The sequence below is a fragment of the Octopus sinensis genome, linkage group LG3, assembly GCF_006345805.1.
Source record: "Octopus sinensis linkage group LG3, ASM634580v1, whole genome shotgun sequence".
Classification (NCBI taxonomy): Eukaryota; Metazoa; Mollusca; class Cephalopoda; order Octopoda; family Octopodidae; genus Octopus; species Octopus sinensis.
In genome coordinates, this window is record NC_042999.1 from 10,434,655 (window position 1) to 10,459,638 (window position 24,984).

Consider the following 24,984-nt stretch of genomic DNA (forward strand, 5'->3'; position numbering starts at 1 on the left):
CACCCCCACTACAAGTCTGTGTCATTATATTTACATATGTTCAACATACAGCTGCAGATGCGATATTTGGACCCATCATCAGCATTGTATCCTAGGATCACTGGGTGTTTCAGGTCTTCTAACATACACCCACATTTATGTGACCCAAACAAAGATGATCAAACCACAACCCAAGTACCTGACATATACTAGGACTAATTCGGTTCATTATACTCTTCCACTACAGATTTATAGCACTGTACCAACATAAGCAGTTTATATATTATGTAAAATTTAATTAACTATATTTTGGTTTATGTTACTTTACATGATAATACTATTAAATATGAAATTTATACAAAATCTTGAAATGCTTTTCTAGGGTTAATCTGATTGTTTTCCCACTTTTCCTAATTTCTTCTTTATGTCTATTTTTCCATGCTTGCATGGATCAGATGAATACACTCGAACAGAGTAAATGATAGCATCTATATGAATAGCAGTGTCATTGTTTGCAACCAATAAACATATATGAAGGTAAAGATAAGTACAAACACACACACACACACACACACACACACACACACACACACACACACCACACACACACACAGAGTACCTGTATGACCGATTTCTCCACTCACAAGACTAGTTGATCTGAAGCTATAGAAGAAGACAGTTACTCAAAGCGGCATGCAGTGGGACTGAACCTGAAACCATGGTCTTTGGAAGTGATCCTCAAATTTATTCCCATTATTACCATAACCCTTTATCTTGTGTGTGTGAGAGAAATTGCAATGAAATGTGTTGAGTAGCAGAGGGAAGACAAGGCAACGCTTCTCAGTAAAATGGTCTGCTTTGCCGCCATCACAGGGTTCTTGTACACTCATCAGACCCTAACAAATTTCAATCATGCCATTCTTGTTCTCAGGCAGTTGAATGTCTTCCGTAGAATCCGTGGTGCTTCTGAGTCAAGAGGGAAGTCATCAGCAGGAGAGATCTCCATGTCAATTGGACGGGGAGGGGGGTTCTTCTTGAGCTTTTCCATCCAGAGCTGTGTAATCCTACATTTAACACATGCAGAATAAATCTCCAACTTGTAAATCCATACAATCCAGTGAGTAATTAAGTTGGTAATTAATAAAACCCACAACTCAACTATGGAACATACAAAGTGCCTTTTATTGTTGTATCCCGTGTTACCTAGTTGATGGGTGGGCAATGTTATATTCCCTTATTTAACCCTTTTTTCTACCATATTTCTATTAAAAAATGCTACCTTTTTGTTTCAGTAAATTATGAAAATAACGAATTTAGTAAAATATTTTTGTCAGTATTAAGCTGGGGTTTGGAATATGAATTAACCGTTTTTTTTATACCAACCTACATGAAACTAACCCTAATTCTATGATATAAGTTTTTCATCTAAAAATGATCCAAATTCTATCCTTTCAACAAAATTCCATGTAGAGTTATGTTCCAAACATCATCTTAAGGACAAAATTAGCTTTACTACATTCTTCATTATTTTTTAAAGTTAATTGAAACAAATCCAGTGTATTTCATCAGAAAGGGTTAACAGTGAAATTTTAATGGAAGATTTTGAGATAATTTTAAAAGAGGAAATTTCTGTCATAGAACCAGGGCTGTCTCAGGCAGGTTGATATCAAAAGGGTTAATGGATATGTTTTTTATTTTGCAAATTACAAGATGGATTGATTATTCCTTATTCAGTTCACATGTGGAAAGGAAAAGGCCTAGAGGGAATTGCTTGAAGAGTTTTGGATTGTTTGTTTTTTTTTAATAAGTGAATTATTTCTTGTATAGTTCTACAGTTCTTTTATTTTTTTCTTTTAAATTCCTTCAATATAAACATAAAATACTTAATAACTTCTCAGTGCCAACCACTTTATTTTTTTTTCCTCTCCAATTGTGATAACCCAAATGCTTTCTCTTGAAACAATTATATTTTTTTTGATAATAAAATGCAGTGATATCATTTATAATTAATTAGGACAATTTCAAATTCTTCTTCATTTATTTCTGTTTTTTTTTATTTGTCAAAATGAATAATAGAAATAATTAAAAGAAAAATGTAATTTTCTATACTTTTGAAGTAAAAGTAGCACCAAATGTTTATTATTATTATTATTATTATTATTATTATTGGAAGCAGACTTGCAATATATGTTTTTTTTTATAAGCTTGTAAATTCCTGAAAAAAAATGACAATAGATCATTTTGCAGATTTGATTGCCATTCCCGTGCTTCTATGGAACTAATACAAAGAGACAAGGAATATAATTTTTGTGCTGTTTTTTTTTTTTTTTTTTACCATTACCTTGTTTGGGTGGAGAGAAAAAACCCTTTACCTGTTGAAATTTTTTTTTTTTTAGTGGCAGCTTTTAAAAGTATTTAAACTTGGACTCCATCAATTTGGTTGTGATAGCAGCATTTATGGCTGTTTCCCAAAATAGGCTTTCTTCTGATTTAAAAAAGAAAGCAAAAAAGAAATTTGAGACACTTTTGCAATTTGACTCGTCCACGAATGGTAATAACAGCTTTGCCAGCATGGCAAGCCAGAAAGAAGCATTGGACAGGGGTCGTCTCTAGGGAAAGGTAAGAGACATTGAAGAGGTGTTTTACGAAGGATTGCACCAACTTGCTTGAGGAATATCATCATCATCGTTTAACGTCTGCTTTCCATGCTAGCATGGGTTGGACGATTTGACTGAGGTCTGGCGAACCAGACTCCAATGTTGATCTGGCAGAGTTTCTACAGCTGGATGCCCTTCCTAACGCCAACCACTCCGAGAGTGTAGTGGGTGCTTTTTACGTGCCACGGGCACGAGGGCCAGTTTGGTGGTACTGGCAACGGCCACGCCCAAATGGTGTTTTTTATGTGCCACCTGCACAGGAGCCAGTCCAGCGGCACTGGCGACGACCTCGCTCAAATGTTTCACGTGCCACCAGCACAAGTGCTAGTAAGGCGATGCAGGTAATGATCACGCTCGGATGGTGTGTTTAATGTGCCATCGGCGCGAAGGCCAGCTTGTTGCTCTGGCAACAATCTCACTCGTATGGTACTCTTAGCGCTCCACTAGCAACGGATGCCAGTTACGGAGTTTGATTGATTTCACGTACCTCAACAGGTCCGCAATCGAGTTGATTTCACTTGCCTCAACTGGTCTTCGCAAGCAGAGTTTAGTGAACAAATAGCAAAATAACTCACTGCCATCTTACCAAAAATGGAAGGACGTTTTATTTGTTCCTTTTTGCATCCATTTTTCCATGTTAGAATGGGTCACGTGATTATATTATTGAGGTATTGTTCTACAACTGGATGCTTTCTCGTCACTAAACTTCATCTGTTTTTCAAATAATGTATCTTCATATCTTTGAAGGTTCAAAGAACAATGGGGAAGAAGCTCTGGCCCCAATGTCAGGCATATGGAAGCCTATGCTGGGTCTGTGAGACCAAACATGTGCATCCTTAAGAGAAACAACAGGGGAGATTACTGTGTCACACATCTGGCCTCTGGTTGGTCTGCCATGAATGGAATGGCAAAAATACAAGAATCACTGCCAGGGATATTGAGAATAATGTTGCTCCTTGGCTCTTCTTCGCACAGGTACAGACCTTTGGTGGGCAAAGGTAATGCACAATTGGGTTATATGGGATTAGTATGGACATACAAGTCCCAATGAGCCCCTAAAGGTTACAAGGCTATTCTGGAGCTGTACCCCATTGTAAGAGATTGAAAGGGAAGAAATTAGATTAACCAGGTTGGGTAGAAAACTCAGTTGTGCTGATTATGTAACAATAAGAGCCACTTGAGGGAGTTTCTGCCCAGCAAAGCCGAACAAGACACAGCTGCAGGACCCAGAAATTAGTTTCCTCGGCTTTACTGGTCCCAGATTTAAGGTCAGCCCCCAAAAAGCTCTTGTCCTCAGTAGCAGGAGCTTGAGGTGTTTCTTTGGGCCACAACCTGTAGCAAACACCCACCACCACCCACTGCTCCCTGCATTGTCTTGTGATGATGGAAGATTGGAATGGTAAATTGTCTGGAACAGCAAAAAAAGAAAAATCAAATTCAAGCAAAAGGCAAGAGATGAGGAAGAACCCACCTCCCCAGGACTCTTGAACTTCACAATCCTCTGGCTTAAGTCAACAAGGAATTGATGGATCTTTTAAATAAACAGAAGGAAGAAGAGGCAGGAGACATTGATACCGGTTAAAGAGGGAATTGGCTCCAATTCTCTGGAACATTTGAATGTTGGTGAAAAAATACATTATCTGAAGATGCACAGTTAAAGTGGGAGTATTCTTCCATGACCATCACCAAAGATGCTTGTGGTACATTCAGGAGTAGAAACCAGAGTGTATGCCCTGATCTTACCTGGCTGATGGCTAATCACCTGTGTGTAGGTGTACTATCCTTGTGTGTGTCTATGTGTAATTATTTACATTTCTGTATTTTGTATCAAATTTTAACCCTTTTGATTCCATCCCACCTAAAACCACTCCTGGTTCTACGATACAAACTCCCTGCTTTAAAATGGTTTTTATTTAAAAACTTCAATCAAAATTTCATCTTAATTTCTGTTCCAAACACAAGCTTTAAAATGACTAAACTTTTTTACTAAATTCTTCGTTATTTTCAAAATTAATTAAAATGAAGAAAGTGTGTATCAACAGAAGTTTGTTGACAAAAGGGTTAAAAATGTCTTTATATATTGTACAGCGTTTTTTTTTTTCTTACCTTCGTCTGTCATTCTTACATCTCCACATATCTAGCAAACACTTTTTTTCCTAAAATATTCTTTTATGCATGGACACACAAATAAATGAAAATAATATTTAGAGATTACATTCTTAAAGAACATTTTTCATAAAGATGTAAGCTTTATATATATTTTTTTTATCTTCTTTTATTGTGGCTTAAAAGACTTTAATTTGCCAAGCTTTTTCTGCCATCAGGTACTGAAACAAGGGAATTGAAGCAGGATATGCTTCTGAAATTTCTTCAGGAAAATAAAAATAAACAAAAGACATTTAAATAACAGATGTTGTACTTCAAAAAAGTACAGAAGATTGAAAATTCCTCATAAAAACACAGATTTTTGCAGGAAAATAAATGAAAAATAAAATTAAAAAATGCAAAGCAGCAGTTTGTCACTAAAGAAAGTGCTTCTTTTCTAAAAAGATTTTTCTAAGAATGGAGAAGGAAGATGGCAATTTCTCTCTTCTTCACAAAGGTGGCAATTGTAGTTTATTTATTGTTCTATAATCCCTGGATTATAAGGTTTTCAGGACAATTTAGGTGCCAAATCAAGATGGGTATTAAACATGGATTAATACAGTAATTCAACAGCTTTGGATTATCTCAATAGAAAATATATTAAGTATAAAATATTTTATTGTTGATATTTAATATATTTTTACAAAATACCACTTTGTTATTATGTTGAATCAAAAGTTTTACAGTTTTTGGAAATTTCTTTGCTTTATTCATCAAGTTGCAACAAAAACAGTCTAGAATTCAAAGTAAAGCCCATCGACTTTTACTGTCTGAAACCAACTTGTGCCAGTTATTTGATGCCATGTTGATACCAGTTCTTGTCGTTGGAAGCAAAGAACTCCTGCATCAATGAGGCTTCCACCTCTTCCTTGATGAAGCATCCCAAGCACCGGATGTGAGCCACGAGTTGGAACAAGTGTTAATCCAAGGAAGTTCGGTTCAGACTATATACTGGGTGGGGAATCCTTTCCATTCCCTCAAGTTCCTGGTAATTTGTTGGGTCGTTGGAATGGTATGAGGTCTTGAGTTGTCTTGCTGCAGAAAAGTTTGCTTTCTGTTAACCAATGCCGGGTGTTTATTGTCACACAGTGACATACATCAGTGAGATGCCAAACTCACCAGATTTGCATCTGTGGCTTGGAGCACATCCTTGCAATCCACAGTTTTAGGTCTATTTCACTTTGTCTGATCATCAAGGTTCTTGCAACACAAAATGTCTGGCTTCTATGCTATGATCGACTGTGCCTTCACCTTTCACACAACAAATGGTTTTGGTTGCTTCTGTGGCATTGTGACCCACTTTGAACTTGTAAAGCATAAGTTCCTGAACTAGACAGCATTGCACGTTCATCTGTGTGGCTTTCAAATCACAGAGTGGAGCAATACACATGTCTGCTCACCAAATGCTATCAGACTATAAACCTCAGCAGCTCCCTCCCATGGCTTGAACTGCTTTGGTCATGTGATATACACATCGCAAACTAGCACTTATGCAAATATTCTTTTCTTCTCTAGGAACAAGGCCCGAAATTTTGGGGGAGGGGGCCAGGCAATTAGATCGACCCAGTACACAACTGGTACTTAATTTATCGACTCCAAAAGGATAAAAGGCAAAGTCGACCTTGGCAGAATTTGAACTCAGAAGGTAAAGACAGACGAAATACTGCTAATCATTTCACCTGGTGTGCTAACGTTTCTGCCAGCTTGCCACCTTAGCACTGGGGCAAATATTATGAAACTTTTGACTTAAATTCAATATTTCTAAAAAAAAAGTAATTATATTTCAGACATTTATCATCATCATCATCATCATCATCATTTAACATCTGTTTTACATGCTAGCATGGGTTGGACAGTTCGACTGGGGTCTGGGAAGCCGGGAGGCTGCACTAGGCTCCAGTCTGATCTGGCAGTGTTTCTACAGCTGGATGGTGCTTTTTTTATATACAAACTATTTCTTTGTTTCTTTCTAAGTTTGTATTAACTTCATTAAAAAATAATTGTGTAGAAATGAATTCATTTTGAAATGTTGCCATCAATATTGGATTAAGAAGATAATTCAGAATTCTGAAATTGATTGTTTAGATGGGGAAAATAGGATCTTTGACAGAAGAATTGTCCATTATTTACCTTTGATGGATATTTGTCCTCATCTTGTTTGTTGTTAACACAACATTTCGGCTGATATACCCTCCAGCCGTCTTCAGGTGTCTTGGGAAAATTTTGAACCTGGATTCACATTCCTAAGGTATTTTTCAATGTTGTTATTATTATTATTATTATTATTATTATTATTATTCAAGTTACTGCCTGGAATAATAATAACATCGAAAAATACCTTAGGAATGAGAACCGAGGTTTGAAATTTTCCCGAGACACCTGATGAAGGCTGGAGAGTATATCAGCCAAAACATTGTGTTAACAACAAACAAGATGAGGACAAATATTCGTCAAATGTAAATAATGTACATAATTCCTCATCTCTTAAATTGTCATCATCATTGTTTTAAAGTCCACTTTGCCCTGCTTGAATGGATAGGATGGAATTCACTGACACAGATTTTCAAAGTCTGGATGCTGTTCCTGTCACCAACCTTCACCTGCTTCCAGGGCAAGGTAAAATTCCCCCCTCAGCCAGACAGGTTACCATAGAAGATTGGAAATGAACAACGGTGTATGGCGATGATCCTCATTTACAAATACCTCATGATATGAAGACAAAGGTACCCACAGTCACACATACCCCCAAACGTGTGTGATGCAGATGTGGATGTGCAGCCAAGAAGTTTGCTTCCCAGCCATGTGATGCCAATAAAATGAAGTAAAAGTCAGAACCAGAACCATCAGTGGACATTGAATAACTTTAACCGTACATAAATATCAATAACACTGTGGAAACAATTGGAGCTAAAAAAACAGTTTTATTTTGGATAGTAGATAAAACCCAATATTACTACAACGCCCAAGCTACAGCATCTTGCCTTTCAGTTACGTATATACATTTAGTATAATATACTTATTTAAGGCTGTTTTAATTGTGGACAAGTTTTCTGCAGCCTGGCAAGCTTTCTGCAACATCAGAGAATGTCTCATTTTTCTTTGTTCTTTATACATTGGAGGGGAATGGATTTTCATTTGGGCAGGTAACAAGCAGGTACACATCGTCCAAGAAGGTCAAAATGTGTCTGGCATTCTTGTGAGTAACTGCCGGGATGATGTTCACCTCACTGCAATTCTTGGTGATTTTAAATCAATGTCTCTAGGAACAGATTCACTCTCAGACAAAAACCACAACATCATGCCTTTCAGTGGTGTATGTACAACAGGTATGGTACACAGATGTGTGTGTTGTGTGTGCACATACTCTCTTTACTTGTTTCAGTCATTTGACTGCGGCCATGCTGGAGCACCGCCTTTAGTCGAGCAAATCGACCCCGGGACTTATTCTATCGGTCTCTTTTGCCGAACCGCTAAGTTACGGGGACGTAAACAAACCAGTATCGGTTCTCATGCAATGCTAAGGGGACAAACACAGACACACAAACACACACACATATATATATATACGACGGACTTCTTTCAGTTTCCGTCTACCAAATCCACTCATAAGGCTTTGGTCTGCCCAAGGCTATAGTAGAAGACACTTGCCCAAGGTGACACGCAGTGGGACTGAACCCAGAACCATGTGGTTGGTAGACAAGCTACTTACCACTCAGCTGCTACTGCTGTTATATAGTTGTGTTATATCTGTTTGAATAAATAACTGTTTCAGCTGTGTTTTTCTTATTAACATTAGAAATATTATCTCCCTTGTTTTGACATGGTTTTTGATTTACACTTGACCGATGGACCTAATCAGTCGTGTACTCCAAGGGTCACCTGTACACACCATTTAGCTTTGTACAAAACATGCAACTACCATACTCTCTGGAAACGGTTATCTTTTTCAACTTTTTAGCTTCTTCATTGTCATTATTAACAGAACAACCACACACACACACACACACACATTCACATGCTGCTTTTATACTCTGATTGCAAATCTCCACTTATAACTACAGATAATAAGAGTGTTTTTATTTTATGGTACCAAATGCTAAATCGGTAACCAAAATATAGGAAGATGGCAGTAAGCACTATAAGGTATTTATAATGCCTAAATAAATAGTTTTAACCCTTTTGTCAGCATACTTTTGTTAAAATACACAGCCTTTGTTTTAATAAATTTTGATTATAACTAGGAACTTTTTGTAAAATAATTGTCATATTATGTTGGTGTTTGAAATATTACATGAAATTTCGGTGGAAAGATGTAAATCTAGTGTACTTTAAAAACAGGAAGTTTGTATCATTGAAACGAAAATGGTTCAGTTGGTGCCAAAAGGGTTACAAAAGAAGCAAGCACTCACTTCAAACTTGATTTAGAAAATGCTTTGGAGGACCTCAGGACATGATGCAGAACGGTCCCTTTCATAGTAATCATTGTCTGGGACAAGCAAATCTGTGTTCTTTTCAATGTATTCTTCATTAGAATCACTTTCACTGGGTGCCAGAGTAAAACATGAGACTCCAGGGTCCCAGTTTTGAAGGGCCGTTGTATTATCAACAAAGGAAATCACTGGTTTATCAGACTTGTATGTCACTTTAGCAAATGGTGTGTCACCTTCAAACAACAATTGTCCATTTAACAAAATACTTGGTCTTGTGTGAGGTTTATAGGCAGGTTTCACTTCCTCATCAAGCAATTTGTTTGTCTCCAACTCATCTTTCTCTGTATCATCAACATCGTCTGACGTATCTTCTTCCATTCCTGAAGATTTTTTTGCTTTCTTTTTGCGGAACTTCTTGAAGACACAATTAATGAAATTCAGAATTATAATGATACTTAAAACACACAGTGCGAAAACCAAAATGTTTAAAACCCTCTTCAGGTGAATCAATTCTGTTTCTGTATTCGGAATCTGACCAATTTTTTTGGACGTGGCAAAGAAATGGGTTGAGCATTCCACTGATGTCTCTGAAACAAATGAAACTATATTAGAGACTACAAACACAAATAATAATAATAATAATTATTATTATTATTAAAGCAAAAAACAATATGACTGTAGAGAGCAGAAGTAAAAGAGAAAAACAGTATAAAATCATGGGTTTTGCAAAGTCTTTTGATAAGAGAGTGGATACCAAAGAAACTGAGAAATACCAAGACTTAGCCAAAGAGGAAAAAATTATGGAAGAGAAAAGTGGAAATTGTTCTTGTGGTATTTGGTGCATTTAACACCAGATCCGAATTGCAATCTAAGAGGCTGAAGAATACTGGGATGGAAGACATGCATTGCCAAACTGCAGAAAAGTGCAATTCTGTATTCTGCATAAATTCTAAGAAAGATGCTCGAGGTTTGAGGAGACTTGTTCTCATCAAGCCTCAGGATAACATACCTCCTCATTATATTAGCACGTTATAGGTTTTGAGTAGTAGTAGTAGTAGTAGTAGTAGTAGTAGTAGTAGTAGTAGTAGTAGTAGTAGTAGTTTCTACTACAGGCACAAGGCCCAAAATGTTTGGGAGGAGAGAAGAAAAGTTGGTTACACTGACACTCCACCCCGTGCTTAACTGCTATTAATTTTGTTGACACTGAAAGGATGCAAAGCAAAGAAGAACTTAGTGAAATTTTAACCCAGAATGTAAAGAGCAGAAAAAAATGCTGTTAAGTATTTGTCCAGCGTGCTAACAATTTTGCCAGCTCCCTGTCTTAATAATAATAATAATAATAGCAAGAGCACTCAAAGAGCAGAAAACTCCACCAAAGCAACACCAACGTCCTCTCAACGATTAGTAAGAGAGGATTTTTGAAATGAGAATCTCTGAAATAAACTCAACTGCTCTCACAAATGAGAATAATAAAAATGAACCTGGTCGTTCTCAAAAATTAGGTAAAGAAACGGGATAAATAATCCAGAATCCTTGTCTAGTACCAGATCAATTCCAAAATCTAATTAGTTCATGCCAGTCATGAGGCCAAACATCCCTGAAAGATTTGTCCAAATCCATCTGGCGGTTCTTGAGATATCTTGTCCATGGACAAACAGACACAACTGAAAACAACACCTCCACCTTCACTGAGGTGGATGCAATAATAATGGTTTCTAGTTTTGGTCCAAGGCTAGGAATTTTGGAGGAAGGGGCGAGTGGATTACATCAACCCCAGTACACAACTGGTACAGAATTTGAACCCAGAACATAAAGACAGCTGAAATGCTGCTAAGCATCTTGTCCAGCACGCTAACGAGTCTGCCAGCTTGCTACCTTAATAATAATAATAATAATCACAGCATCAGCAACAACAGGTACCAACATTGGCTCAAAGCTACAAATTTGGTGAAAGAAGTTTTGTTGGTTTCTTTCAATTCTTCAATGGACAAATTTGATTGACCCCAGAAGGGTAAAAGACAAAAATTGACTCAGACGACATTTGAACTTCAACCATAAAACAGAATAATTAAATGCCATAAAGCAGTTTTTTCCAGTGTTTTACTGATTCTGCCATCGACTGCCCTTGTAGCAGCAGTAGCAGTAGCAGCGGTAGCAACAGTAATGGTGGTGGTGGTGGTCATCATCATCGTCGTAGTGGTAGTAGTAGTGGTGGTGGTGGTGGTGGTGGTAGTGGTGGTGGTGGTAGTAGTAGTAGTAGTAGTAGTAGTAGTAGTAGTAGTAGTGGTGGTGGTGGTGGTGGTGGTAGTAGTAGTAGTTTCAAATGTTGGCGTAAGACCAACAGTTTTCAGGGTAGGGGATTAATCAATTACATCTACCCCAGTACTTGACTGCTATTTTATTTTATTGACCCCCAATAAGGATGAAAGGCAGAGGTGACCTTGGCAGGATTTGAACTCAGAAGGAATACTGCAAAATAGTTCTTTCTTTGAAGAAAGCCATCAAGGAAATAGGCCCAGCAGCAGAAACTGGCTCAAGGTGGCCATGGTTGGAAAGAAACTTTAAGTGGAACCATTCTGCCACACTCAGGTGAAGGGCACAGGCTAAGGGGCAAAACGCTTGTGACCCTGAGATATCTGTTGACGCTAATGGAAGGGTTTCCAGCATTGCAATGGATTTCCAAGAGCAAACCTCTGAGTAACCCCTGCAGTTTCTCTGTATGGGGCGAAGCATCTCTGATATTTATTTCATCTCACTTTCTACTGTTTTAAAGATTTTGCCAGCTTGCTGCCTCAAAGATGAAGAGAAGAATCAATACCCAAGTACTGGTATTTTATTCACTGACCCCAGAAGGGTGAAAACAATGTTCACCTTGGTGAGACCTTTACTATTATTGAGCTGCTGTTCAGAACATAAATTAACATAAATTAACCTCAAATCTTGAAGGATGGTTTTAATTTAGATCACTTGCAAGAAGCATGTTTCATAGAAACATGGTCAGTCCAAGATGAGTTAGTATCAAACCACGGTCAGTCCAAGATGAGTTAGTATCAAACCATGGTCAGTCCAAGATAGTTAGTATCAAACCACGGTCAGTCCAAGATGAGTTAGTATCAAACCATGGTCAGTCCAAGATAGTTAGTATCAAACCACGGTCAGTCCAAGATGAGTTAGTATCAAACCACGGTCAGTCCAAGATGAGTTAGTATCAAACCATGGTCAGTCCAAGATAGTTAGTATCAAACCACGGTCAGTCCAAGATGAGTTAGTATCAAACCACGGTCAGTCCAAGATGAGTTAGTATCAAACCACGGTCAGTCCAAGATGAGTTAGTATCAAACCACAGTCAGTCTAAGATGAGTTAGTATCAAACCACGGTCACTCCAAGATGAGTTAGTATCAAAACGGTTATTAATCTTTATTATTCTTTGTTTATAAACTTGTTTTACCTTTTTTCTCTGGAAGATGACAGGTGGCAGTAAATGTCTGCAAGTTACACAAAGCTCTGCAGCTGAAAACCTGTGCTGTATGTCTGTCAATTATTTCGATTCTTGAAAAATATCCATTTTGGAATTTAGGTTGTTTACTAATGGTCAAAACCACTTCTTCATGCGTGTTCTGGTCTATTTCTTGCACCCACCAAATATGTTCGCATTTCAAGTGTGTGTCTGTTAAATTCGTTATTTTACAATTTAAAGATTGTGTGTTGTTGGTAGTTCCAGAAGATTCTTTCACTGTAATCATTATTTGTATCTGTCCTTCTACCTCTAAAACTGATGAAAAAGAAAAAAAAGATTATTTATTTGAAATTATGAAACTTATTAATCTACAAGAAATGTTAGTTTTTGTTGTATCTTTCATATTTTTTATAGAAGAAAATTCTTTCCTTCATTTCATTGAGGAATTTTGTTGTATTTTTATGATTTGACCAAAATTAAAGGAACAATGTCATAACACCTAAGAAACCTTTCCAAGTTGGTGGGAGAATTTGATGTTTTGTACAAACTTCTGAAGACTGGTACCTGTTGGAATTTGGGGCAAGAATTTAACCTTTTAGTTAACATATTTCTGCTGAAATACTCTGGCTTTCTTTCATTTAATTGCCATTATTAATCTGGTGTTTGGGACATGATAGAACATGAAATTATAATGGAAGGTTTTAATTTACACCACTTTAAAACAGGAATTTTGTATTATTAAAACCAGGAACGATCTCTAGCGGGTTAATATTGAAAAGGCTGGCTCTGTTTTGTTGCCATATTTCTGCTGAGATTCACTGCCTTTATTTCAATTAATTTTGAAAAGGACAAAGAATTTAGTAAAATAACTTTATTATTTTAAAAATTAACGTTTGGGACATAACAGGAAATTTTGATGAAGAATTTAATTTAAATTATGATAAAGCAACAAGTTTATATCATAAGAACCAGGAACTGTTTCAGATATCAAAAGGGTTAAGAGGGTGGCAAGTCTGGGGCAGAGAAATTGAGTGAAGAATTTAGTGAAAGGTCCATAAGGTGAGACAAAGTGGAGAGAATGAAAGAAGGTGGTGGGGTGCCTCAGGTGGGCTTCGTTTACTGAGGTAAATATCTAAGAGTTCAGAGATGAAGGAACCATCGTTGTAAGAATCCAGTTGGTGTTGGATGATTTCGTACAGGAAGTATTGCAACCGTGGTCTTAGAATAGTTGCAGAATAGTTGCAAGTAAACCATTTATGGTTTGTTGAGTTGTGATAGGATTGTGTGAGGAATTTTAATAATAATAATGAAATTATTGTATAGTGCTCAGGTGCACCACAACTTGTCAGAAAGTGAGTATAGAATATATGCAGTAATGTACAAATGTCTGGAAAGCGAACAATGTATGAGTCAGATACATGCTTGTGTCTGTATGGAGGGGAGAAAATCAGGTGTAGTGTTGGCGAATCTCAGAAAGCATGGACGTTTTGAAGGATGCAGTGCTCCGACAACTAACAACTGATGCCGGCAGTTTGTTCCATGCTTCAGCAACTCTCAGTGTGAAAAAATGTTTCCTAAAGTCATATGGAGCTGTACTGTTTTCTGACTTTGTAAATATATCCATGGGTAGAGTTTGAAAAGGTGCTCAGAGTTATTGTTTGTATGATGGTTGATAATTTTATGGGTGTCTGCCAAGTCAGCAGCCAGACGTCGGAGTTTCAATGTGTCCATGCCCAGAGAAGTAAAGCATTCAGAATATGGCAAATGCCTGATGGAGGGTATTCTTTTGGTTGCATGTCGCTGAACAGCTTCCAGACGATTGATATCCTGGGCAAGATAGGGGTTCCAGACTGGTGATGCAAATTCCAATTGAGGTCTTACCATAGCTATATAAAGCCGCAGATAGATAGTCGGAGAGTGGCTCACAAAGGATTTGGTGAGTGATGCCAAGACATCCTCAGCCTTCTTGACAATTTTAGCAATGTGTTTTGTCCAAAGCAAATCACTGTCGACAATAACACCCAGGTCACGTTCACATGAAGACTTTTTGAGACTAGTGTTGTGGAGGGAGTAGGTGGACGCTGGGTTTCTCCTCCCAAAATGCATGGTGGTACATTTGTCCACAGCCGGCTTGAGTTGCCAGTCCATGATCCACTGCTGCATTGCGTCCAGATCTGCTTGCAATAGAGATCCATAGTGTACAGGATCTGACCTCTTTATTTCGAGGTACAGCTTGATGTCATCTGCATATTTCAGCACTGTGGCATTCTTTAAGTTGGCATCTATGTCATTAACATATGCAACAAATAAAAGGGGGCCAAGAACAGATCCCTGTGGTACACCAGATGTCATCTCATAGGGCGAAGAGTGCAGTCCTAGAACTGTGACAACCTCTTTGGGGCCGAAAATAAAGGACTTTAACCAGTTATAGAGTTCATCTCTTATGCCCAACGCAGAGAGCTTTACCATAAGTCTTTTGTGTGGCACAGAGTTAAAAGCCTTAGCAAAGTCCTGGTAAACAACATCCACCCAGGATCCGCGATCAGTGATTTGGGTAACGTCCTCAAGAAACTCGATTACAGCAGCTGGAGTTAGGAATAAATCCAAATTGTGATGGCTGGATGAGGCTGAGACTTTTGAATGACATTCTGCACAAAATATTTTCAACCAGCTGGAAATGGTTAGATTTACTTCTGAGGGCAGAGAACATAGATTTGATAGATCTTTTACAAATTAGTAAATTCAAAGTGTCAGAGAGTTAAGCTTCCTTTAGCATCAAAATATTCTGCCTGTTTTAGGCTCAAATTGGCCAGATCTAGTTTCTTACACCTACCCAACAATGTCATTATAAAAATCAAAATCTCATCACTACAAGATAATACATGATTAATTCAAAACAGTGTGAAAAAATAAGGATTACTTTTGACAGAATTAACTGGAATGCTAAAGGATTAAACAACTGCTTCTATAAAACAGCCATAAACTCCCACAAAACCATTTCCTGAAGTCAGTTGCTTCAGGTTCAGCTATTCCACTTAACGTCTCTCCAACACGTTTCTGTTGAAATATACCGAGTTTGTTTCAATTAATTTTGAAATAATGAAGAATTTAGTAAAATCCCTTATGTCGTTATTAACCCTTGGACATTCAGATTATCTTGTCAAAGGTAATGTTTAATTATTTATGTTACCAACATCGCCTTACTGGCACCTGTGATGGTGGCACGTAAAAGCACCCACTACACTCTTGGAGTGGTTGGCATTAGGAAGGGCATCCAGCTGTAGATACTCTGCCAGATCAAGATTGGAGCCTGGTGCAGCCATCTGGTTCGCCAGCCCTCAGTCAAAATCGTCCAACCCATGCTAGCATGGAAAGCGGACGTTAAACGATGATGATGATGATGATGATGATGATGAATTTAGTAAAATCCCTTATGTCGTTATTAACCCTTGAACATTCCGATTATCTCGTCAAATGTAATGTTTAATTGTTTACATTGTTTTGAATGAATCATGATTCATCTCATGAATTTAAGATTTCGATGATGTGATTGTTTATTTTTAGGATGACATTGTAGGGAAGGTTTGAGGAGCCTGATCTGGCCAGTTTGTATGTAAAACAGATAAAATCCATGGCCCAGATATGGTCTGCTTAAGTGCCAAAGGGTTAATCTGGTGTTTGGAATTAACCTGAAATTTTTATGAAAGAATCAATTTAAAACACAGAGTCTGTATAATGGGCCCAAGGGCAACCTCAGGTAGATTGGTATCAAAGGTGGTGAGCTGGCAGAAACGTTAGCATGCCAGGCGAAATGCTTTGCAGTATTTCATCTGCCGCTACGTTCTGAGTTCAAATTCCACCAAGGTCGACTTTGCCTTTCATCCTTTCGGGGTCGATTAAATAAGTACCAGTTACGCACTGGGAATGATATAATCAACTTAATCCGTTTGTCCTCTCTGTGTTTAGCCCCTTGTGGGTAGTAAAGAAATAGGTATCAAAAGGGTTGAAATATTTTTAACCAACCACAAAGGTATTTTATTTGAAAGTTGTGGCATGGTTGATATACGAAATTCTCTACAAGGGAAAGGCTTTAGTGATAATTAAACAGGTAATAATAAATAAATAATAAATAAATCAGAGTAGAAAAGAATAACATTGTATGAGATATATTTATTGACAATGAGGCCCCTCGGTTCAATATTGAAATGGTGATCAGATATGAATGTGGTGCTACAGTAGAGAAATTGTCATCGACCTGTGAGAGAGAAATTCAATCTTTTCCAGGTAAGATAATCCACCGAACCTTTGTAATTTAAAGCTAACACTTGTTCAGACAATCAAGAAAGCTTTCTTTATTTCAGTTTGTGTGTGTGGGGGACGAGGGGTTGTGCTTGTGTGTGTGTGTGTGTAGTTGGGTGGGTGTTTGAGTGTATGTGTGTATGAATGTGGATGGGTGAATGCGTGTGTGTGTGTGTGATTGAGTGCATACGTGTGTGAGCATATGTGTAAGCATGCAGGTGTAACACTGTGTGGGGACGGTGTGTGTGTGTGTATACTGGAGCAGAGTGTATATAACCATGCCACCTGTTATTTCAGTCCTTAGCTTTGTACTACAACAAGATGTCTGAGGTTTGTGATGAAAGCTTTGAAGTAATTTGATCTTCATTGTTTATTCTTTTCTCTCCACACCTCTTTTATAAATTCCTGACAACCAAACCAGTGTGTCCAATCTCTGGGGTCCCACTACCACAAAACAACAAATCCTTCAGATTCCAAACGACCCCTTATTCAGTTTATATTGTCCCTGCTATAAAACAGCAACAATAAACTCCCTCAAACTCACATTCATAATATACAGGGTTGGCCAAAAGTCAGCTGACACTAAATGAAACCCATTTAATTCCAAGATTTATTTATGTTTAAAAACTGAATGAATTTCATAAAAGCATCTGAATATGAAACCTGAGGAAAATGGTTCAAACCGAAGTCCTTCTTGAGGGACACAATTACAGAGAGTATTTAAGGAATTTTGATTTACTGTCGGGTGGCTTTTGGGAAGCCTTATAGTTTATGTTTTTAGTTTGTCTATCCCACTTAACTTATCCCTCACATAGTTTTCTGGTTCTGTCACTCAAATAACACCTCTCATTTCTAAAGTCTTCCTTTTTATTCTTCAGAATGGGATATAAACAAACCAACACCCCAGTCATTAGCAAGTGGAACTTCCAGCTTAGAGTAGTAAATCTTCTTCAGTTTTGCCTTCAACAGAAACTTTGCCATTTTGGGATCCCTTCAGGAAATGAGGGACCAACTCATTGTTTATACATTGTAGTTTTGGAGAGACAATAATTACTGCATGTTGTTAATGATTAACGAGTAGAATCATGTGGGATCACAAGAGTCCCATGTGGCATGCTTGCTACATTTTGGAAATAGTAGGTGAAATGACTGCATTAGTAGACCGCTTCTGGACTTTTCTTTTGCTTGTGGCAGCCATTAGATTGTGGCCATGCTGTAGCACTGCCTTCAAGAATTTTTAGTCAAATGGATCAACCACAGAACTTTTTTTGTTTCTAAGCCTGGTACTTATTCTCTTAGGTCTCCTTTACCAAACTGCTTAGTTTTGGGGATGTAAACACACCAACATTGGTTGTCAAAGCAGTGTGGAAAACAAACACACACACACACACACACACAGATGACGGGCTTCTTTCAGTTTCCGTTTACCAAATCCACTCACAACGATTTAGTTAGCCTGAGTCTATAGTAGAAGACATTTGCCCAAGGTGCCACACAGTGGGACTGAACCTGGAGCCATGTGGTTGGGAAGCAAGCTTCTTACCACACAGCCATACGTGCACCTACAATAAAATATTTATGGGTGGACGTGGGTCGCTGGAATTATTGATCATAATTTGTAAACATCAAATAAAAATAATAAGAGTCTATTAAAGTGTTGGGTGGGTGTGTGGTGAAAAACATTTTCCAACCATGTGGTTTCAAGTTCAGTCCCACTGTGCAGTAGACGGGGGCCAGTGTCTTCTACTGTAGTTCTGGGTCAACCAAAATTTTGTGAATGGATTTCATAGACGGAAACTGAAAGTAGCCTGTTGTGTGTGTGAGTGTGCATAATTTTTGGGGATTAATGGGTATATGTCAATTAGCATGCCGTGTAAAGCACATTCACCATTTTGGGCCGCCTGGTGCCATCAATGGTTGGGGTATATTTCCACTGGGTCTACGTTAGGAATTCCTCAGTGTCAGTTGAGATCATAATAACTGACGAAAGAAACAGAAAATAGATTTCATACTGGTCTTTAAAGACTAGAACAAAATCTGACTTTTGTTTCCTTCATTAATTATTACTATATATATGTGTGTGTATATATATATATGTATGTGTATATATATATGCATATAATATATATATATATATGTCTGTGTGTGTGTGTATATATATATATTTGTAAATAGTAAGGGAATATTCCAAATGTTTACCAGTTTGGTCTCAGTTATTATTATTAATGTTGATATATATATATATATACACACACACACATACATACACGTGTGTGTGAATATATGTATATGTATGTATATATATATATATATATATATATATATATATATGTATGTATGTATGTGTGTATATTTTTATGTTAGCCAGGATAATAATTATGAAATTATTGTATATAGTGCTCAGGTGCTCAATAATAAGCTTTTACATCTAATTTCACCTGACCAGTTATACTAATTAGGCTGAAACTACTAAATATTCAACAACCAAGCGACCACATATACATACATTAGACTCTATACACTAATGTATGTGTATGTATGATATACTTGCATGTGTTTGTACAATGAAACAGAAAACAATCGTATGTAAATGTATGTATGTAGGTAGGTATGGATGGATGGATGGATGGATGGATGGACGAACAGATGGGTGGATAGATGGATGGGTGGGTGGGTGGTCCCCTGGGGTTTAAATTAAAGTTTGTTCTTTGCAGAATCACAAAGTGGTAAGGCTCTTTTGTTTAAATCAAAATAACTTTGGGGGGTTTCTGGTTATCTGAATTGACTGGTATAATTACCAATAGGTAATTATAGGACAGGTATAATTACCAACACAGGAACATGTATCATACATCAAAATGAAGCTGGTCCTCTTTGGATCACATCCCTACTTCTCAACAGAGGGACCATTTCTCTCAATAGGGATGTTCCACCTTCGAATGAGAGCATGTATCCCTACCCCATAAAATTCTGTTGACTGTTCTTTGAGCCACTTCTTCACTACCTCCACACTCACCAGATTTAGCGCCTTCAGACTATCATCTCTTCGGCGCCACGAAAGAAGGTTTGAGAGGCAAACATTATTCCAGTGACGACTGTAGTGAAGAAGTGGCTCAAAGAACAGTCAACAGAATTTTACAGGGCAGGGATACATGTTCTCATTCAAAGGTGGAACATTGCTATTGAGAGAAACGGTGACTATGTTGAGAAATAGGGATGTGATCCACAGAGGACCAGCTTCATTTTGATGTATGATACATGTTCCTTTGTTGGTAATTATTCCTGCCCTAAACAAAATATATTATTGTTGTTTGATGATGATATGTATGTACATATGTATGTATGTATGTATGTATGTACATATGTATGTATGTATGTATGTATGTATGTATGTATGTATGTATGTATGTATGTATGTATGTATGTATGTATGTATGTATGCATAAATTTGTATTTGTGGGTGTGCATATCATGACAGAACACGTCTGTAATTTCATTACTGTATGTGTGTATGTGTAAAAATACAAGACAAGACAAATGTGTATATATGCATGTATACAAACATGCATGTGTGTATGTATGTGTTTATGTGCATGCAAAAACAAGTACCAGCTCTCTTTTAGCAAATATTTACAAGCATAACCTTAACCAGACACACACACACATACACACACACACACACACACACACACACACATTCTTCAGTTTCTGGTGAATTTATGTCAAATATAAAATGCTTTGAATCTAATACAAAATGTGACACTCACCTTTGAGGAAACACAAACAAAACAGAGAAAAAAGGAGAAAATAATTCATATCTCGACAATTATTGATTGACTTTTTGGTTAAAAATAAATAAATGATTAAAAAATTATTTTCTCCAAGAAATTTGAGATTTCTTTTGTTGATTAAATAAGTCCAGGATTTCCTTTTTGTCTTGAATATTTTATCGATATTAAATCCTTATCTAAAGATGAGCAGGGATGCCTATGCATCTGTTATTTCAATGACAAATACTTAGTTTGTTTTCTAAAAGATCATCACACATTCTTCTTTGAAACTTTATACACACACACCACACATATACATACATACACACATATGTTATATATACATACATACATATATATATATATTATATATATATATATATATATATATATATATATATGTATGTATGTATGTATGTATATATATATATATATATATATATATATATATATATATATATATGTATGTGTGTATGTATGAACATATATGCACTTTCAGATATACACACACACAAACACACATGCACAACACACACACATACACACAAAGGAAACAGTGAGACATTGAATGGATTTTGTCACCGAAATCACTTGATTCGTTGTCTTCCTCACATGACTAAACACACCACTTGTGATTCTCGTGTTTACTTTTTGATTCAAGTATCCGGTTACCCCCATGTCAGCCTTCTACTGTTCAAAGCTGACTGAAAAGAAAGCCTTCTTGAAACCAAATAGTCTCAAATACAATTGATACTTTTCTATTTTTTCTTTAACTCATTATCAAAGCCTTTGTTTTGCTTTTTCTTTTGTTTTGTTGTTTTCTTCTTTGTAATAAATTCCAGAACAAAACAGACTTTGTATTCAGCTTCAACAAAGTTGATTTGATATTCTATGATTTTTTTTTTTGATATTCTATTTGATTATTTATTGCATTATTTTTCAAACTGAATTGTTTTATTATCCTCTCTGTTCTATTTGAAGATAATAAAAGCTGGGTCTTTGTCCCACAATTGTTACATTTCTGATTTACTTCACACCTTTTGATTCTTTTGACACCAAACCATCTTGAAACACTCTTCCTTCTACAATACAAATGCAGTGTTAAAATAAGCCAACTTAAAAACCCTCCACCAAAATTTCATGTTCGCAGCCTTCTGGCTTCCCAGGCCCCAGTTGAACCGTCCAACCCATGCCAGCATGGAAAACGGACGTTAAACGATGATGATGATGATGATGATGATGTTCAGACCATCAACTTAACAGTGACAACATTATTTCACTAAATTCTTCAGGATTTCCAAACTTAACTGAAATAAAGGCTGTCTATTTCACCTGAAATATGGTAACAGAACAGTTAAAGCAGAGCAAGATGGCACTGAAGGCTTAGGAAACCCGTTGAAGTCTATGGTAAATTTACAAGTGCAAAAGAACCGCTATTCCTGTGCCCCCCCCCCAATCAACATGTCTACCGTGTCAACATTATTGTCCAGCTGCTCCTCACCCCCTCAGGTGAGGAGCAGATAGCCCTTCCACCCTTATCCCCCATCCACTACATCCATTCTGTGACACTTGCTCATCATTCCTTATATTGTTAAACACACACACACAGCAGTCCAACACATACCAGCATGGAAAATGGACATTAAATTCATCCGTTAACACATTTCCCATACATTCATGTAACCTCGACCCACCCACACTCCTGGTTCCTCTGTCCCCACTTAGTAGTGGGGACAGAAGAACCATTGAGCGTCCTTCCAGATCCCTCATCACCACTAATTTTACCCCTTCCTAGCTTCACCCAATCACAACCACCCATCTTCACTTCTAAAATGTGAGGAGACGTTTAGCTCCCTCTACAGTAAGAAACTTGATCTCTTCTGGCCCCTTCCTTCATACTTTAACCCCTCATTTCCAAGCATAAAGCAAAACTCTCTAAGGGTTTGTAGTCTTACAAGCTGCACTGTGACCCCCATCAATGCTGGTGGCACAAAAAGAAGCCTCTAATCCATGCTGTAGAGTGGTTGGTATCAGGAAGAGCATCCAGCTGTAAAAACCATACCAAAGGCATTGGAGCCCAATGCAGTTCTTGGACCACTTGCTTGCATGGACCATGGGCATTAAAAGATGATGATGATGATGACACTGGGGCTGAACCTGAGACCAACCCCTCAAATAGATTTGAGTCTGGTTATTTATATGTAAATTTACTAAAATCTGTGGTACTAATAGTGTTTTGCTTTAACATTGTCGCCTTGAAGACTGGCTGTCCATGGAAACACCTGTGCCCCAGTGACTTAGTTAATTGACATAGCTGAACAGAAGAAAACTTCCATACATGGAAGCAGGGTCAAGAGGCCTAAAAATGAATTTAGTGAAAATGAGTCTCAGCTGAACAGAAACTAAAAGACAACTACTTAATATCGAGCGACCATATTTGGTTAATAGAAAGGGAATGGATGTACTGGGTAGTAATTATAACCACGGGTATGTAAAGAGCACTGTGAGATTATGGGTAGACGACAGAGAAGGATTTCATATTTGCTAGAAAAGTTAGCTGCAAGAAGACCCAAGAATGCAAAAGCTTAATTGACCGGTAGACTCATTAGATATGTTAGACACGTTAGAACAATGATTGTAAACATCTCAATATATATAAACAGCAAAATGTCTGTCTGTGTGTGTGTGTGTGTCCTTTATACAAATCCACAATTTTTCAGTTAGAGGGCTCGCACTTTCTATGGTCATTCAAAACCGTCCAAGGATGGTCGTGCTCATCTTTACATTTCCCCAGTCACCCCGCAAAGCCATTAATAAATCAATAGAAGTGACATTTTTGTGAATTTTCTATCCCAAACCCAATCAAAATGCCTGAAACTTGATACGCCAATTGAAAGCTTGCTAGCTGTATGTGATTGGTCGGAGATTAGGACAGTACTCGCGTGTATGTGCGCACGCACGCAGCTGTATATGCATGCACTATCACTATGACCCGGTGTTGCTGGGTCATAGTGCTAGTGTACACTACAATGGGTACCGAGATCCAAGTGTGCATTTTTAAAACTATTAAGGCTTAAGAAAAATCTCTCAATATACTTGGAAGGCTTGAAAATTTTTTATTCCTAATTTCATGCTAGCATGGAAGACGGACATTAAACAATGATGATGATGATGACTGTTATTCCTAATTTCATAATTCACAAGGTTAGAATTAATTGTAGTTTGTTACCCTGATGAGTTAATGAGCTGTAGAGGTGGATATTGTGAGGGCATAGAGTATGGAGGGAACAGAAAAAGTTCAGGGAGCCATTGCTGTGAGCAACGATATCTGTCTACAGGAGTGAAACGGGTCACGAATATGGAGGGAAAGATTGGAAAGAATGTGGCAAGCATTCTCTGCTGAATGTTTGATGCCAGATTGCTCAAAATATAGAACACAACTGTGATGAGAGAACAGGGTCTCAGCAGTATAAGCTGGAGGAATACAAGACCTTAGATGAAAGGGGTACTGGAAGACCGAAGAAGACGTAGGCAGGATTGATGAGGATGATGTTAGGATGCAGAGCCTCACTAACGAACAAGATGAAAGTGAGCTGCAGCAGCACTCATGACGGCAGAGGAAAGTGGACGTAAATCAATGAAATATTGTTTTTTAATTGGTAGGTCTACGGATTGGATAATTGCCTTAACTTTTATCCTTTGTGCATCTTTTTGGTTTGACCGGCAATTTTTTAAAATAATTTCCACGTAACTAAACACTTTTAAACTTCGTATACTGGTCGAATGTGTTTATAAAACATCTTTTTCTCTTGGCTTTATTGAAAAAATTCTATAGTTTGCAAGATATTTGTTGTTGTTTTTTTCTTCAATTCCTGCAATTTCAACCAATCAATGACATCTATTGAGGTGAAAACATTCTGTGCCGTATGAATATGTCCCTCGTTTAAGAAACAGATTGGGTTTATTTACATTTCTGAAGAAAAAAAAGATACCCTTGCCCCCGACCACTAGCCCTAACCCTAAAACATTGAAATGCAATAGATCGACACTAGGGTCATAATTATGGGTGACAATTTCATATGGCACCGCTAGAAAAAACTGCCGGTCAAACCGAAAAGATTCTCCTTTGTTACCTAAATGCTTTTTTAAAAATAAAAACATTTAACATGTAGTTAATGTCGAAATACAAGAATTTAGTATCAAAAAGAACGTATAAAAAGTGAAATTGTTAGGTGAAAAACGAAAC

At 37.3% G+C, this 24,984-nt stretch overlaps 1 protein-coding gene across 2 annotated transcripts; it reads right to left on the reverse strand.

Moving 5' to 3' along the window:
* Positions 1 to 8,386: 8,386 nt before the first annotated feature.
* Positions 8,387 to 24,236, reverse strand: LOC115209176. 2 transcript variants are annotated; one of them, XM_036500846.1, is made up of 3 exons: positions 23,788 to 24,236; positions 12,661 to 12,980; positions 8,387 to 9,798 (listed from the first exon to the last, which is right to left on the reverse strand). In XM_036500846.1, exons 2-3 carry the CDS (start codon positions 12,953 to 12,955, stop codon positions 9,203 to 9,205), a joined length of 891 nt encoding a protein of 296 aa, XP_036356739.1. In that variant the 5' UTR covers positions 12,956 to 12,980; positions 23,788 to 24,236; the 3' UTR covers positions 8,387 to 9,202. The 2 variants fall into 2 exon arrangements, with proteins under 2 accessions (XP_036356739.1, XP_036356738.1); XM_036500845.1 differs by lacking the exon at positions 23,788 to 24,236 and adding an exon at positions 20,736 to 21,053 and having other exon boundaries at positions 12,661 to 12,984.
* Positions 24,237 to 24,984: the final 748 nt, after the last annotated feature.

What these genes read in the sequence shown, in the direction of transcription:
- LOC115209176 (XM_036500845.1), bottom strand. Translation starts at nt 20,784, where the DNA reads ATGAATTATTTTCTCCTTTTTTCTCTGTTTTGTTTGTGTTTCCTCAAA. An exon ending in TTGTTTGTGTTTCCTCAAAG is followed by an intron (nt 12,985 to 20,735) that starts GTGAGTGTCACA and finishes CTTTTTCATCAG; the next exon opens with TTTTAGAGGTAGAAGGACAG. An exon ending in TCATCTTCCAGAGAAAAAAG is followed by an intron (nt 9,799 to 12,660) that starts GTAAAACAAGTT and finishes CATTTGTTTCAG; the next exon opens with AGACATCAGTGGAATGCTCA.